The 18605-nt window shown below is 39.7% G+C and overlaps 1 protein-coding gene across 2 annotated transcripts in view; it reads right to left on the bottom strand.

The window, feature by feature from the left end:
- The window catches only part of NOAZFP (nucleolar atypical zinc finger), a 46156-nt gene that overhangs the window by 2598 nt on the left and 24953 nt on the right, over nt 1-18605 (bottom strand). For both annotated transcript variants that reach the window (XM_085851775.1, XM_085851776.1), the window contains 4 exons: nt 16673-16799; nt 11779-11883; nt 5700-5746; nt 1454-1571 (listed from right to left, as the gene is read on the bottom strand). In XM_085851775.1, coding sequence (XP_085707901.1) covers nt 1454-1571; nt 5700-5746; nt 11779-11883; nt 16673-16799 — 397 coding nt within the window. The remainder of the gene's footprint in view (nt 1-1453; nt 1572-5699; nt 5747-11778; nt 11884-16672; nt 16800-18605) is intronic.

Here is an 18605-nt window from a genome sequence, read left to right as displayed (position 1 = left end):
CATACCTCTGACAGCACTCTTGACACCACAAACGATCATCTGCATTACCATCACAAAGGTCAGGTCAGGTCAGGTATGGGAGCATGCGCCGGAGCAGCGCGTCACTCTGTCTACCTTCCACCAGAACTCCAGGGGCCTCCGTCTGGCCATCCCCCAAGCAGATGCCTGATCCATCCCCATATCCTTGAGATGCCGAAGAAAGGTGGCGCATCACAAAGAAAGGTGGAAAATTCCTACAGGTCATTGGTATACCCAGAGCCACCATCTTCCACTTTATCAAGTCGTCCTTTGTTGTGAAACGCGTGAAAACGTTATGTCGCCCACAGTCCTCGCAATGGTTCCTTCAAATATGGAGATGTGAAATAATCACGAGGCGACAGGTCAGGATAACCAGGAGGGTGTGGAAGAATCTATGTAACCTCACCTCTGCAGTAAGGACCTGCATACCACACTGGCAATGAGGGTCGTGTTGCCTTGAAAGAAAATATTCAGATTCTTTTTGATACATAACCCCCTCAGCGTCTTTGCATAATATGTCCCGTTTACAGTTTGATACTCGGGCAGCAAGGAAGGTGGATTGAATGATTTATCATGGTCAGTGCTTCCTAGCTGCGACGAGGGGATCAAATGAATGCACGTGTCACCCACGATCAGGATGAGCTTCAGGAATATGTTACCCTGTCAATGCCAATGCCGCTACCAATTTGTGTACATTCCCTGATCATACTCGAGCACATGGAGAATCCATTTTTCACAAATCCTCCTCTTTCCCAGTGTTTATTACGATATGGTCAGTATACAAAACAGACTTGCATGGTACTGCTTCCACTGAAATCCTGGTACGAGTAATACTTCCGTTCCACTGCAGAATGGCATCAACTTACTGAATGGGTTCGTCAGCAGTCACAGTGTTTGGTCAACTTTTACATGCGGTATTTTTAACATCCTCATTATCATCCAAGACGGTATTCATAGACCTCTGTATGGTTTCATATAAAGGAGAATAACCGCCCCCCGTGGAAGGTTCCATCTGCAGATGACAAATCTTCCATGGACGTTTTCACAGAAGAAAGTGAAACGCTATCATAACGCGTACTGTACTGTATGTCTGTGTGGTTAAAACTCCTTTGCAATGCTGCTCAGTCCATTCATCTGCAGTAGTTAGCAGCAGAAACTGCAAGTTCCAACGAGCTTATGACGGTTGGTAATCCCACTCGTCATGCTGATATTTGAAAACCTGCTGGCCATAAGCATGACACAAACTTTTTAAATGGCTGCTGTAGGCACTATAAATAGCCAATATATTTTTGCAAAACATGAAAGGTTATCCAATCAATAACAACCATTGTATGCAACAAAGCGTTAACTCAAATCAAGTATGAAGAAGTTAAGATATATCAGAATAATCTGTGAAAATGTAATGATTCAGGACAATAATTTCTAAGGGACTCACTTGAAACGCTCAAATCTTTGGTTTCTTGTGTTTCACGTCCACATTTTGGGCAGGGAGGAGCTCTTCGTTTTTCTTGTTTATATACTTTGCTGCGAATATGCTCATCACAAAAGCATGCCTGAATGGCAAAAAAGAAGATGCACAATTAGAGAACAAAAATCAGTGGCAGAAAAAAAAAAAGGAATGGCAAAGACAAATTGGAATTGCAAATTATTAAAACGCGACTCATACGTTCACAAGCGAATGCAATATCTCCACTAATACACACTCCCCATCAAACAAAAATAATGAATACAATAACAAGGTGTTACGAGAACGACAACTTTCGATGCCACGTCACCAGATATGCCTCTGCCCGCATACTACATCATTATACATACTTGAACAAAGTTCGATTGAAATCCCTAAACTTAGATTTCAAATATTAAATAATTCTGGCTGCCAGACCATGCGTTCAATGAGTTTGAAATTAAAAAATATATATTCCACACGTCTACTCGATCATAACTGTGATGTTTCACATCGACTGATGAAGCGGTTCAAGATAAAAAAAATTTAAAGAATTTTGTTCAAACCAATATGGCTGCCAGACCATGTGACCTATCAATTACGAGTGAACACCCTGGTATCCCCAAGGCTTCGGAAAAATGAAAGTGAAGTTTCCCCTCGATTTGTCAAGCCGTTCTGCAGAAGAAAATTTTAAAATGTTTATTTTTCAAAAAAAATCATAGCTGCCAAACCATTTGACCTATGAAGTCAGAGGTGGAGAGCTTTTGGTTCCTCATGGATAGGCGATCATACCTGTAAAGTTTCGCCTCGATCTGTTCAGCCGTTACAGAGAAGCATTTTGAAGGTATTATGTGAAAAACAACATGGCTGCCAAACCACGTGACTGATGACAATCAATTGTTTTGCCAATTACAATTTAGCCCGAGATGACCCTCAATTTTTCATACTGATCAGATAAAGTGTTTGATGTAATGGATGAAATTATGACGTCATAGGCCACGTATGATATCATCAAAAATAAATAAATAAATAAATCACCTTTGTTTCCCATGGGGAGTCCTTCACGTGCCAAGTTTAATATTTTTCATGGAACGGTTTCAGATACAGAGGTCAAACTTTTTCCTTTTTTCCAACATGGCTGCCACACCACATTACCTATGATGTCATCGTTATCACAGAAACAAACATTCCACATGAGTAGTCGCATCCATCGATGGTGAAAATTTTGTGAAATTTCCATGGTGAAAAAACAAAACAACATGCCGCCCCACTTCCATACAACCCCACTTCGATCGGACACCTGGCCTACGACGTCCTCTATCAAATCAAATTCAGAATGGGTGACCGATCATATCTTTGGAATTTTGCGTTTATCGGATAAGGCTTTTTGGCCAACATGGCTGCGAGACCATGTGACTGATGATGTTGAAATTTTCACCAATATTCCCCATGCCGAGTCAATCACATTGAAAAATATATCTCTGAAACTGCTTAGCCTTCCTATGCGAGACTTTGCAGTGATGATCCACTACTGTTGCTACAAATATTTTATTTAACAATGATCTCATCAGTTACTTGATGTGGCAGTAAAGTAATTAAAATATTATTTATCTGAAACCATTTCACCTATCAATACTAGACTTTGCAGTTATGATCCACTGCCGTTGCTGCATACATTTGACTTAAAATGACAGTCACGTGGTGTGCCAGCCACATTGGCTTCAACAAAAATATTTTTAAAACTATATTTCAGAAACTGCTATGGCAATCAACATGAAACTTTGCAGTTGTGATTCACTGCTCTTGCTCCATGTCACACATGTTTCACATTGATCTGTTAAGCGATTTTGGAGAAAAAGGTTTTTTAATTTTCGGTTTTCAAACTAATATGGCTACCAAACCACGTGACCAATGGAAATGAAAATTTGGATTCTGCCCAAGATTTGGTCAGGGATCACGTGTGTTAAATTTCGTTTTGATCGGATAAGGTTCGTTTTTCTACGCAATATGGCTGCCACACCACATGACCTATGGAATCATCATTTCCACACTGTGTTCAGGTATATGGTTTGATGATACTTGGTAAATTTTGCTTCGATCGGACAAGCGGTTCCAGAGAAAACATTTAATATTTTTCTTCAATCCAATATGGCCGAACCACGTGACATCAATTATTCTTTATCATCCCAATATCCCCAGGTCATTGGGAACATGGCTGTGAAGTTTCCGCTCAAGCTGTTCTGGAGAAGAAGATTTTTGAAGGCCTGGGGGTAAATCCAAGATGGCTGTCAGACCATGTGACCTATGACATCATAGTTATCAAACATTATTTAGCATGGATAGTCAATCATTTGTGTAGCCTGGTGTTGGCATAGTGGTTAGGGTAGCGGCTTGGGATCCAAAAGGTCCTGAGTTCAAGCCCCGTCGGCCGCTTCAATTAATACACACCAGGATGTTGACTCAGCCTGCCATCCTTCCGAGGTCAGCGAAGTGAGTACCAGTGTACTGGGCCCGGTGTATGCCCCGGTTAGAATATGTGTACCATATCCCTGTGTCGTAAGAGGCGACCAGGGTTGCGTCAGGAAGGGCATCCGGCGTAAAAACTAAGCCAAATCACTATGCGGATCATACGGATGATCCGCTGTGGCGACCCCTAACAGGAGCAACCGAAAGAAGAAGAAGAGGAGAGTCAATCATTTGTGTGGTTTCACTTTGATATTTAAAGCGTTTCTGGAGAAGATTTTTTTACATTTTTATTTATCAATATGGCTGTCAAACCATGTGATGGATGACATCATAATTTTTTCTGTGTTGAAATATTTCCCGAGATAAACCTCACAAATTTTCATACTGATTGAATGCAGCGCTCTACATGTAAAATTTTGACCAGGATACCACTTCGTCGATGACTTCAGTCAAATTGCTCTTATTCCCCATGCAGAGTAGTTCCCAGGTGCCAAGTTTCAATTTTTTCCGTGTTGCGGTTTAGGAGATAGAGGTCCAAAGGTTTTCGGTTTTTTCCAACATGGCTGCCACCCCACGTGACCTATGACGTCATAATTATGATTTAAAAATTCTGCATGACGAGTCGCATCTATGGTCAAAATTCCATGTCAATCGGATAAGCGGTTGCAGAGAAAATTTGCATGTACGTACGTACGTAAGGACAACCCGAAAACATAATGCCACCGGCGACATAGTCACTGGAGGCATAAAAATCTGTATTCTAGCACCCCATCATTCTTATTCTTATGCTGGGACAGATTTTGACCTTTGACCCATGAATAAATGAACCGGTGACCCCTCTTGGAAACCTTATAAATCAGAACTGACAAAAATGTACAAAAAGAAATATTACAAATTATTGGTCAATGCCAACAGTAATGCTACGAGTGGCCACTCAAAGTAGGTGGCCACACATTCAAGGTTATGCCACATTGCAAAATATTGATCGATGCAAAACTGAATGCAGAGTATTGTGGCCACAAAAGACAGGATTAATGACAGACAGTTGAAAGGTCAAAATGGCCCATAAGTAGGTTAGCATGACCTACTTTGCAAAAAAGGCCTTCGACAACATGAGGAAGTACATCATCCCCTATACTGTATATGAACACATAAATATTTGTCAAATTAAGAAATCATGTTGAATTGTACTTTGCCAAATTATAACCAGAACAATAACTACCTTCTTTATTCTGCAGGTGCTGTGATAAGTATAATTTTGCTTTCTCGTGGAGGGCTTGATTGTCAACTCAACTATAAACTGTCATCCTGGTGCAGGTAGGCTGTTGTAGCAATCAGTCCATCATCTTTCGGCAGGTGCACCAAGTTAGGTTTCCACATCTGCTAGCATCCACTTATACTCAATAAAGATTCCACAGCATCTCTTGAAAAAGTAGGTTATCGTATCCTAATTCTCGATACCTGGTCCAATTGACAGGGCCACTGCATCAGCAGTAGAACTGCACCTCAATGATAGTGCAACCAGTAAACAGACCTCAGAATTGACTCCTTGGCTGAGATGCATTAATATTTGCTTTCCAGCTCTCTTTGTTCTCTTCTAACAGTGTCCTTATTTGTATGCGTCTGTCTGCCCCATTGGTCAGTGAAGTGGCATTTCACAGCGATTCCATGAGCCTTAAGCTTTGTTTTTGGAAAAGAAAAGAAAAGAAAAGAAAAGACAAAAAAAAAAAGAGTAGCTCAATAAGTGCCAGTGGGAGAAGTCATCAATCACCTTACATCGCAGACAGGAATGCTGGCCCAGACGACTACAAGACCCACCTGCAAGAACAAAAAAAAATGTATATAAATGATTGCAGGAGAAAGAAATTGGTTTATATTTGAAAATGGACAACATTAATGAGAAACTCAAGTCAGTACATGTAGCCCTCTCACTTGGGAGAAAATCTCACACATGAGAAGAAAATAAAATTTTCATATATTTTATTGAATAAAAAAATTAAATTGTACATTTGTTTATTTATATATGCTTCAAAAACTAAAACAAACTAGAACGGGCACTCGGTAGAGCGCATACCTTCGCCGCCGCAACTTTTTTTCCGGGCACATTTGAAAAACGTCATTTTAAAACGTCCATGACGTCACAACCGTCAGTCCGATTGACGTCAAATTTGGTGTGTAACCTCCTTGAAGGCAGTCCAACAAAATGGAATGATAAACACTGAAAAATTAAAAAGTTGAAAAATGACGTCATTTTGACGCACTTCCGGGGACGTCACGTCCAATCGGGGACTACCATTCTGAAAGCTCGTAGTTCACTGAACGTTTTAACGTTGGTTTCATGTCAATAGCTCTATTAGATCTGAAGCTATGCCTACAAGTATATTTTGACCTTGAGTGTGACCTTGACCATGAGTTAATTGGCAAAACCTGTACATCAATAAACAGATATTTTGGTACTGATCCTCATGCCTGGATTTGGGAGACTTTGCTTTATAAATTATATAGATATTTGAATGTAAAATATCAGGACATTTTAGCCACAATTGAAAAACGTCATGTTCAAACGTCAATGACGTCATAACGGTCAGTCCGATCGAAGTCAAATTTGGTGTGTGATGTCCTTAAGGTAAGTCCGACAAAACGGTATGATCAAAACTGATGAGATCGAAAATTTATGTCATCTTGTGACGTCATTTAGACGCACTTCCGATGACGTTACGTCAAATCCGACACTACATATCTGAAAGGTATCTCGTCATGGAACAATATGGCGGTGGTTGCACGTCGATAGCTGTATTATGAAGGAAGTTATGCTCAAGAGTGTTTTTGACCTTTTCATGACCTTGACCTTTGACCCGATCGCTCCCAAAAGCTAATCAAATCGTCCTTGGATACTCACGAATCATCCCACCAAATTTCATGCAATTCGGTTTAATACTTTCTGAGTAATGCGAATAACAAACAAACACACATATTCACAAATAAATAAATACACAGCAACCAAAACATAACCTTTCGCAGAATGCGAAGGTAATTACTGAACCATATCCAACGAAATCTTACATATTGTCAAAGGGTTTCCTAATACGGTTTCTGTCTGAGTAGCATATTTGGGGGGGGGGGTGAGTGGGTGAAGAGAGGACTGCAGGGTGGGAGGAAGACTCCAATTCTCTCTGTGTAAATGTGCATCGTACAGCGCGACCAAGTAGTATCCGGTAATACAGATCATCATCTTCTTGAATATGCATTGCGATAATGTTGAAATCTCAGTGAGAACAATTCAAAATTTTCAAAATGTTTCATTTCACTCATTATAAGTGGAGGTTGAAACCAAAGCATCAAACACTGAGCTTTGGAGCGATGTGGAAGTGATTGTTGCTCATGCCATATATTAAAGAAAGATCCACCCACATCTCTCACCTGTGAATGGTGGGAATAGCCAACCAGCTCTCACCCAATAAACTAAACCAGGTGGCTAGGATTAGATAAGTAAAATGACACCCCCCATGCTCCTCCAGCCAAAGAAGCTGCATAAAGCAACCAACAAGGCCTATACAAGTGCTTTGCTGTTTCAAACCCTTCCCAGAGTCCCTCCACAGATATAAAGATATTCACAAATAGTACACACATGAAAATCCCAATGCGACACACCCCTCTCAGCTACCGGACCAGTTTCATCGCTTATTGGTGAATAATCAGCGACAGCGCAGACAGCAATGTCCGAGCCACCTAGGTTTAGTTGATTGGCTATTCCCTCCATTCACAGGTGAGAGATGTGGGTGGGTCTTTCTTTATTATTACTGACGAAATCTAAAGATTTCGTAAGTATATTCATGACTTCCGTCATCTGTTTGTGTGTTTGTTACTTACGAAATCTAAAGATTTCGTAAGTATATTGATGACTTCCGTCATCTGTTTGTGTGTGTTTGTGTGTGTGTTTGTGTGTGTGTTTGTTTGTTTGTAGGCATGATAACTCGAGAACGGAAGAAGCTACCAATGTCAAATTACACCCTGTGATTCAGGAGGGTGATTGTTAGCGCTGATTAGATTTTGGTCAAAATCGGTCAAAGGTCAAGGTCACAGTGAGGTCAAACATCCAAAAAAAAGTTATAACTCAAGAACGGAAGAAGCAACCAATGTCAAATTACACCACGTGATTCAGGAGGGTGATGGCTAACGCTGATTAGATTTTGGTCAAAATCGGTCAAAGGTCAAGGTCACAGTGAAGTCAAACATTCGATTTTTGATGGTTTGGTACAGAATCATCGTAGAAACTTCTGGTTTGCGTCGCTACCTTCTCTAGAGACAGCTTTTATTAGACAAGGTCAGAGGTCAAGTTGACGATTTCGTAAGTACCAGTCTATGACTGCTTGTTTATATATTGACTGCTTTTGACATTTGTACTTTTTGTAGTACATTTGTACCATTGACTGCTTTTGACATTGTACATGCTTGGGAGCCTCATTGGTATGCATCAATATCACTATTCAGGCAATAACATTAGGATAATTGTGCTGAAGCTCAAATGTGTCATGTTTATGAAAAACTTGAGAGGGATAAAATTAGAAATTGTTTTCATGTAACTAGGAAATATCAAGGAGCAGCTTATAATGCTTCTAATCAAAACAAAGAATCCCAAACGGATACATATATATATATATATATATATATATATATACATATATATATATATATATATATATATACATATATATATATATATATATATATATATATATATATATATACATATACATATATACTAGACCTAGACGACCCGCAAACTCGTTGGGTTCCCAGTGTGACAGCGGTTGATAAAATCATTACTAAAAAGAAAAAAAAATCAAGATAGCTCCAGCGAACTATACCACTGAGGTTGTTTGCATTGATCAAATAATCCCAAAGAGTACTTGACTGAATCGGAAATTGATTTTTTTTTATAATTTTTTTTTGTTGCCCGATTTGAACGAAACTTGATATTGCGTGTCAATGTGAAAAAAAAAAAACTGAGAAAAGAAAGTCGAAGAAATTATGCGTGATCTTCGAAACACAATTTTATTTATTAATGAACACGGAAGTATTAGATCTAAATGGCGATGTTTATTTTATGCTAAAAAATAAATCGTTCTTTGTCTATACTAAATGTTTGAGATTTTTAAATAAATCATTTCAAGAAAAAAAAAGATAGTTCCAGCGAACTAAGCCGCTGAGGTTGTTGGCATTGATCAAATTCTCCCGAAGAGTACTTGACTGAATCGGGCATTGATTTTTTTAAAACTTTTTTCGTTTCCCGATTTGAACGAAACTTGATACTGCACACCGCAGGAGAATGGCGAGTAAGGTGGCCCTAAAATTTTTGCGCTATCATGTACCGTTTTGGCTGTATTTCGGGAACATACATCCATGATGAGAGTTTTAGTAATATATAGATAGATAGATCTTTTTACAATCTTGCAAATTGCGATGTTCATCCATATAAATATTTTCAAGGGTTTGTGTTTGTTTGTGCATTTTTGCGATACTTTCATGACCGACAGAACCGTAGCATTTAGAGGCTCCAAATTTTGTGTGGAGGCAGAATCTGGTAAGGTTTTAAGCTTCCACTCGTTGGCCTTGACTTCCGTTTTGAGGCCACCAAAGGTTGATATGAAGTGTATACCGAGATGCGAGGTCAGGCAGTGCTGCCACCGGCTCGCAGGCAAAAGGTAACCAACATTGAGGACAATTTCTCCATAGCTTGTCAATGTCCAACATGTTCCAAAACTGCCACCGGGAAAAACTCACCCAGCTGGACAGCATCGGGTATACTCCCCCTGCCCTGGGTAGCCCCCGTTAGTACATTTATAAAACAATTAGGGAAAACACAAGGATATTTCAGTGTCATTTCCATCCACTAACCAAAACTATACATTTCAATTGCCAAAAATGCCCTGCTTGAACACAACTCAGAAAGAGGTGGTAAATTCATTAAAATATAATTTCTAGGCAGATTCAGAATCTTATTAAAGTTCTTAGAGAGTCTAGTAAATAATATTCCATCATTTTCAAAGCTGTTGAGATACGAATGGGTTTATATACTGGCCAGGAAGGGAGAGCAGAAAATAGGTGGGTCATGGGGAGCGAGATAAGTAAGAATGCTGGAAAGGAAGGAAGACAGGGATGTAGCAAGGGAATGTGGCAACATCCAGAGAGCATTTAGGAAAGTAGAGTGTGAGTATCAAAGGAGATGTTTTGCTCAATTATAATGATGACATAAAATAAGGTATTGGAAGGAGGAAGGAAGGTGGAGAGTGAAAATGGGAATCGAAAAGAGCACGAATGAAAGAAATCAAATAGGTAGGACAGGCAGACCGTGTACAATGTACCAAAGTAGTTGACAAATGCAGAGATATATGAGACTTCCAGATACAATAATAGACACGCTAACAATTTACATATACTTAATAAACTGCAGCACAAGGAAAACACAAATATGTTCAGCTGATGAGTTTTAGCTTAAGGCATGGTGAAGAACACACCATCCACTCATTTCAAACTGAAGATGGAAACCAATGAACCTTCCTTCTGTACACAACAGCCCCCCACACATAAAAAAAATCCCAGAGCTGCCTCAGCCGATTGTGGCTTTATCATGATAATATTTTACAGCATTCACATCAGTGATTTCCATTATAAACATTGTCAGAGAGCTGCCGCGCAATGTACAGTTCCCTATGGAATCAAGGAGCATATAGCACATGTGCAAATGTGGTCGAAATTTTGACTCCACCAATGTATGTACCAGGGTAGCTCTCCCATCACCATCTCTCATACACATTGGAATTTAGTCTCTACAATTCTGCGATGATTAGAACCTAAACCAAATGGAGAGTACAAGCACACATAAAAACGTCATACACTGCAGTATTATGATAAAGGGTCGTAAAACAACGTTTTTCATCGTGATCAGAATGGACACGCCGATGAAGCGTCAATAACACACCCGTGAAAAGAAAATCGAGATTATCGCGTTTTACAACTCTTGTAAGAACCAGTACCAGACATGTAAGACATTCGGACTTAACAATCGAAGACTTTAATGTGAATGGTTAAGAATGAGGAAATAATTGTTCAGTGTGAAAGGTTCGAAGAAGATAGGGAGCAGAAGACGGGCCTTTTTCCCGAACATGGAAAACAAACTTATTGTGGAGTTTAAACAGATACGAGGAATTAAAGTGAGGAATTAGAGGAAAGGAATTAAAGGCTCGAGGAATTAAAGTGAAGCATTGGGGATTCAAGACACGAGCCAACCAACTGTGCAGTGAGAAGTACCCCAATGCCGACTCTAAGTTTTCTAGTGCTTCGTTCGACGAACTCAAGAAGAGGCACTCTGTTTCTTAAAGCCCATACGAACATTCACGAAAGCATATATGGGATAAACAGGAGAAAGAGGACAGTTTGCATGAGTTTGTCTTTGGAGTCAAATATAAAAGGTACACAAGACAGAGAAATTGGACATTTTCATGATGGTAACATTCTTGATGTTGCCCAGTCACCACTGCCATTTGCCTTCGTGACCGGGAAAACGTATGCCAATAAGGGAGATGAGGTTGTGTGGGTTGAAAGGGGCAGGTTCCAGACTGGATAAGCGACAATGTACTTTGCAAGTTGCAGTGTTTACACATGTCATGGCTTTTTGAATACGTATAAACACAGATGTGTTCCACTAAATCATAAAATATGCACATACACTTATTATTCAAATTTTACTGTATTACATGCAAGATGCTAAATTCACTAATCCGTGGCCCAATAGTGCAAAGAGACATGTGTAACTGGAGTCAAGTTAAGGTGAAGAATGATGGCCTTACACTTGAATGTCTCAGCCTGCAGCACTTGGCAGCTTGCCTGATGTTCAAACTGATCATCTTCACAGAGGAAATTACCACAAAAAGAGCAACGGAAGACACGGCCACCTGAAAGGGATCGCAAGACCAGACTGAAGGACAATCCAGCTTATAGTAAAACAATATTACATATGTATTCCTTTGTAAGCTCAACAATGATCGTCTTTTGCTGAAAATAATTAAACTTTAATATTCCAATTTCAGTCATCCACAAGGCTTGTTGATGTGTGCATAAGCTTACGCAATTAGCACATATTAATTAACCAGCACACGCAAAGTGAAAAGCGGGGAAAAGCATTTGGTTCACTTCTGACTATCTGTCTGTCCATGATTGAGGAACAATTGAACTTGAATTGAATGTTATATTTTGAACACGAGTCGGAAAACGAACCTGTAGTTCTGCAGTACATTGCCTCTGAATCCGTCCCAATTGCGCCTGCTCATTGAGGAGTGAATTTTTTTTTTTTTGACTTTGTCTGCCTGTCTGGCAGTCAAAAAAAAATTGAAAATTCCCAAGTTTCCAAACAGGAAACTTACTATTTTAAGGATATCATGAAGGATGCAAACAACAGGCATGAAGAACTATTTTTCTTCTTCTTCGCCTTTATAAGGGATGAGGTCCAATGGCACCAAGCTTCTGCTCTGACTTGACCACAATACTCCTTCACTTCCCTCTGTCCTCAGCCAACTCTCTCCACTCTTCGACAACTAATATAACGTGTTAAATAAGGTAGTGTAAAAGACGCTGCATCAATGGTGGTAAACTTCTGGGTTTTTTTTCTACAACCTTTAAAATCTTTATTTTATTTCAATTGAATTATATACATGAACACTGTAGGATACAAATCACATTTTTGGCACTTTCAAAAAACCCATTTAGCAGGACTTGGACAAATTATTATGGCATTTTATGTCATCATGAACAATCAAATTTGCCGCTTGTAGACCCCACCCATGTCCTTGCTTCTCAAGACAGCATGGGGTTATGTGTTCTATGAACTCTCTAGTTCATTGTGATTTTGTTCTCACCTTGTACTGCATTTAAAGCCAGGACTACATTCACCTTAAAATGTTAAGGCAAAGACCAATTTAAAAACTTTTATTGGAAATATCACATTATCCGTACTGTGGTTGCATCACTGCCCCCCCCCCCCCGCTACAGTAACAGTCAGTCCAGTCCAGTCTGCCATGCACGCATGCACTTCTGACAACTCTTCAACAAAAAACCCTCAGCCCCTCCCAAGTCTGTCCCATCTTTTTGCTCTCCCCCTCTCCCAAAGCAAATCTTTACCCTTTTTCTCCCCCTTCAATCACTTCCCCACACTCAAGCCTCCAATCCCTCCCCCTCCCCACCCCCCACCAAAAGTCCTCAACCACTCCCCCCAAAGCCTCAACCCCATTCCAGAGCTGTCCCATTTTTACCCTCATCTTCCTCCCACTCATAAAAGCAAATGGGCATTCCCATTTCGAAACAGCGGAATATTGAATGCTTTCTTCTCCCCCATCATGCATGCCATCACTGACTTCACAGAAACCCAGCACAGTTGTCTGTTCAAATCGCAATTTTAAGAGAAAATAGTCATAAAATAGTGAGAGAAATGGTTTTAAAGGGTAAATTCTAAAGTTCTAAAGGGTTCCTAAACTGAAAGCCATAGAATAGAAATTGTGGTGGAGTCAGGCTAACTGTTCAACCAGTGGGTGGAACTCGCACGCACGGCTCCTTTTGTAGTATAGAAGATAAACGATTCCAAAATAAAACAAGAACATGGTCAGGGTTTATGAGTAGCAAATTTGATTGGTCGTGATGACATAAAATGCTATAACATTTTGTCAAATTGTATCCCCTCTCCTTTCAACAGATCTCTTCATGTGTCTATTCCCCACTGTTTTGTGCTTCCCTCTCCCATCCCTCTTGTCTCCTGCACCCCTTGTTATACATTCTGTGTTAGCTCTTATATGAGCCTTGACAACATATATATTAAAAAAAAGTACTGCTAAACTAAAGATTTTTTGAAAGTGCCAAAAAGGCAATTTGTATTCTACGTTGTTCAGGTATATAATTCAATCTAAATAAAATTAAGATGTTAAAGGTTGTATAGAAAAAAAATCTGCTGATAAAGGCCCAGTCACACATTGACATTTTAGCCAGCTTATGCCGATTTTTGGAAAATTTGTCTAAAACACTGGTACACGTCGAATACGGTATGGGTAAGTTTTGATAACATTGAGAGCATGCTGAAAAACACTGCCATACGTCGTTGTACGCTGGCTTTAAACGTTGTACTTTTCGGTTGTCCTCAAATTTTCCATGCCTGAAATTTTAAGACTTATGCCAACGTATGACTCACAGGTTCCGCATAACGCTGGCCATAAGTTGTAGGCATGTCACGCGATCGTTGACATACGTTACTTGTAAGTTACTCATAAGTCGAAACACGTCGAGGTAATGTTTAGCGTACCCGAAACTTATTTCTAACCTACGAGTAACGTGTTGTACTCACGTTATGCGATCGGTGACACACAGACACACGTTACTTGTAAGGTGCTCATAAGTCGAAACACATCAATGTGGTTAGCGTCAGTGTTCCAGACTCCCTGGTTTTATTATTTTTTTTTCTTCCTTCCTTCGGTATGATGGTAATTTTGACACTTCGATTTCTCGTGCGGTTATCATATAATATAATTAATAGGCTTCCGCTCAACGATTTAAATCATAACCACACTGTACACTGAACACCATCATACCGAAGAAAAAAATAAACCAATGTCACCCGCAGGGTGACCCGTATCTTGCCAAAAGGTGACCACGTGTGACTTCTTTAAGGTCTTCAATTGCCTACGAGAGATTCCGATGAGAATCGTTCTACAGAGTAACCATGAAAAATATGCTTTTGCCTCATAACGTCACCAAATGACGTCATAATGTCTCAAGCTTGACATATCTAGAAAGCACTCATCGAGGTGTTCAATTTGAGGTACTACACAATATGGTTCCTAAAACTTGAAAATTTGACCTTGGGGTCAAATACGTTTGACCTTTGGCGCTAACCATGAAGGTCAAGGCCAATCGCCACCAAAAATTAATCAGCTGAGCGCCAGACCATGAACTATATTCCCATGAAGTCTGAAGACGATCCGATCAAAATTACTCAAAAAATAAGGGTTTTGTCAACTCCCCTGATTTGCGACAAAATGATCTTGACCTTTACCTTCAAAATTTTGTGCACTGAAAGGGACCTCCATAGGCCTCTGATATGCGAAGTTACAAAAATTTCCAATGATAACTGTGCTCTGCAGAATTTTTTATACGTGATTACAAACAAACAAACAAACAAAAAAACAAACAAAAAAAACATACAAGCTGACCAACATATCTTGCAAAAACTTCGTTTTGGCAAGATAAAAAAACCAAAAAAATAAAATAAAATAAAATAAAATAAAATAAAATCGGGAGTCTGGAACACTGATGCTAACCATTACCTTGACGTGTTTCGACTTATGAGCACCTTACAAGTAACGTGTGTCGACGTGTGTCAACGATCGCATATCGTGCGTAGAACTTATTCCCATCGCATGCGGAGCGTGTGTCATACGGCAAGTACGTCGTTAAATTTTCAACATGTTTAAAATTACAAGACGTACTCCACTTACTACGACGTATGATCGCGTACTTTAGCGTTCTATTCACGCATACCAAACTTACCCATACCGTATTCGACGTGCGCCAACGTTTTAGACCCATTTTTCAGAGGTCGGCATACGCTGGCAAGATCGCCAAGGTGTGACTGCGATGTTGACACTTCCATTTCTGCGGCGGTTATGATTTGAATCGTTGTGCGGCAGCCTTTTCATAACCTACCCCATGTCATCGTCTGCGATGCGTGCAGCGCGCTATGCCTAAGTTAGACTATCGTTGGGCATAGGTTGTGAAGGCCGACAACAGGTTCAGCATTCGTTGGTATAAGTTATCTATAACACAACGAAACGTTCTGTGTCCGTTACTAATATGTTGTGCATAAGACCAAGTCGTTATGAATACGTCAGAATCTTTAAAAAAAAAACATCAAAAGTTCAACGTAAGCCAGCGTTTTATATACATTTTAATACGTTGCCATTGCTGGCTAAAACGTCAAGGTGTGACTGGGCCTTAATGCAGTGTCTTTGATACCATCTGATCTAACTCCTTACATTAGTTATTCATGCCTGTTGTTTGTGTCCTTTAAAACAGCAACTTTCCTGTTTGGGATGATTTTTAATTTTGTTTGACTGCCAAACAGGCAGAGAGTATAATTAAAAAAAAAACAAAAACAAAAAAACACCTGCATCTGAAGGAAGTGGTACAGTTTGGCATTTCCTTCTCTTGATGCTAGGCAACTAGAGCATCCCCTTGGGTCAATTCAGCATCTTCACCGCTTAAAATATTTTTTTTTGATGGTTGGAAATACCAAATATTGAAGCAGCTATACCGCTTTAAAAAAAAACAAAAAAAAAAAAACATGCTGCATGCATGACCGGGATGAATTCAGAGCCAAAGTACTGCAAAACTACAGGTTTGTTTTCTGATTCATGTTCAAAATATAACATTCGATTGAAATCAAGTTGTTCATCGATCATAAACTAACGTTTGTAGACAGACAGACAGAAGTGAACCGATTGCTTAACCCAGCTTTTCACGAAACACCACAGATGATTGCATGGGAAGTTATGTTATTGCAAAAGGCAACATTCATTATTCCCCTATCCTTGTTCTGAAGCTGCACAAATGCTTGTATTAGTTGCATGCATATTTATTAATCTTCAGCATACAAGTAAAAGCCTGAGACAACAGTAGCAAGAGGATGTGAGAAATGATACTTACCATGATCCCAGACTCCACGCTCACATTCTACACAGTCGGCATCAGTCAACGGGCAGGGACATGAATGTGTAGTCAAACATTTCCTGCCATGACAGATCCAAGTTTCACAAAAATCACAGATTGCTCCCTGGTGAAGAGAGAAGAGAGAAGAAAGAGATGGATGATGACTGAACACCTTCAAAATCCACTTCACAGAGGGTTCAACAATGATGAAAAGTAAAAAGTTCATCATTATGTATTTTCTCTCAAACCATAGAGCGACCAAATTTTTTTGGTTATATATTCCCCATGACTACGAGATCATAATTATGATGTTTCATGCCAATTGGTTAATCGGTTCAAGAGAAATAATTTTTTTTAAGATATTCGTTCAAGCCAATATTTGTTCAAACCAGACCATGTGACCTATTAATTATTTGTGAACACCCTGGTATCCCCAAGTCTTGGAGAACGTGTGTGAAGTTCCCCTCAATCTGTTCAGCCGTTTCAGAGAAGATTTTTGAAGGTTTTGATGTTAAAAATATATGGCTGCTGAACCACGTGACCGATGACATCAACAATCGACCCATACAATTTAGCCCTAGATGACCCTCAAAAACTTTCATACTGATCGGATAAAAGCATTTGCCGCATGTAATCATGATGTCATAACAAAGCCACTAATGACCATCAAAAAAAAAAAATCACACTTCTTCCCCATGTGGAGTACTGCACATACAGTATGACAAGTTTCACTTTTTTCCCATGGAGCGTTTTCGGAGATACAGAGGTCCAAAGTTTTTCCTTTTTTCCAACATGGTCAGCAATGAAAAGTCCACATCAACCTTGAACCACTCGCGAATATCTAACGATCAGAACATCTCATCCCATCTCGACTATGTCGGTTACCATTTAAACAGATCTTTCTGAAAAGGTTACATTCCATCCCCATGGAAGGTAAATAATAATATTTCTTTATTCCATAAGAGAAAATGAAATAAATAAATAAAATCAAGGGGAAAACATCAACAAAAACACACACACACACACACACACACACACACACACACACACACACACACACACACACACACACACACACACACACACACACACACACACACACACACACACACACACACACACACACACACACACACACACACACACAATTAGCAAATGTTATGGAGATCATCGTCAACAAAGAACTCAGAACTATCCTTTTTGCTGATTCCTTAACCAGACCATTAGTCTGACTTCCATTATGGTTTAAAGAGGAACCAAAATGCTGAGACCACCTCGACGCTAATCTATCCCCTGATACCCGACAAAATAGATGTCTTTTTCCATTTTCTGAATTATAAAATTGTAATTAAAAGTCGAAATCTTCTTCTTCTTCTTTAGATTACCCATGATGTCACACACGGAAGGAGACCACCAGATCCGTAGGGTATGCGGGTGACATCGCAGTACGATTCAACTCAAACGGTGAATAATTTTCGATTTTCCACAAGTATGCTGAGTCGATGCATCCTTGGTGTTCGTATAGTAATACAAACCGAGATGGTTTCATGCTACACCAATGGTCGAAAGACCCCACGTTTGCCAGAATTGGACGAGGTTTGTCCAAAATACCCAAGTGTGGAACAGGCCGAGACAATGTTTGCTTTTGTGCTCGGAACACATTACAGAACACTGTTGTGAAACAACAGAAATGGCCACAGATCTTGTGGTTATCCACCACGATTGAGAGGGTACCATTCCTACAATTAAGCTGAAGAAACAGCCATCGCTCAAAATTGTAACACCATTTATAGGCAATTACCAGCACATTTTTTGGAGATTGGTGGCACGATTTGCACTCTGGCTATCGTAAAACACTTCATACCGCAAAAACCACAAATTTAAGGAAATCTGAAAAACAACTCCGTGGGTACCTGCTGTGTTGCTGCCC

Source organism: Eptatretus burgeri, chromosome 13 (genome assembly GCF_056783735.1).
Source record: "Eptatretus burgeri isolate ZD-2024b chromosome 13, Ebu_testis_v1, whole genome shotgun sequence".
In the NCBI taxonomy this organism is placed as follows: domain Eukaryota; kingdom Metazoa; phylum Chordata; class Myxini; order Myxiniformes; family Myxinidae; genus Eptatretus; species Eptatretus burgeri.
This window is presented reverse-complemented; position numbering and strand designations above follow the sequence as displayed.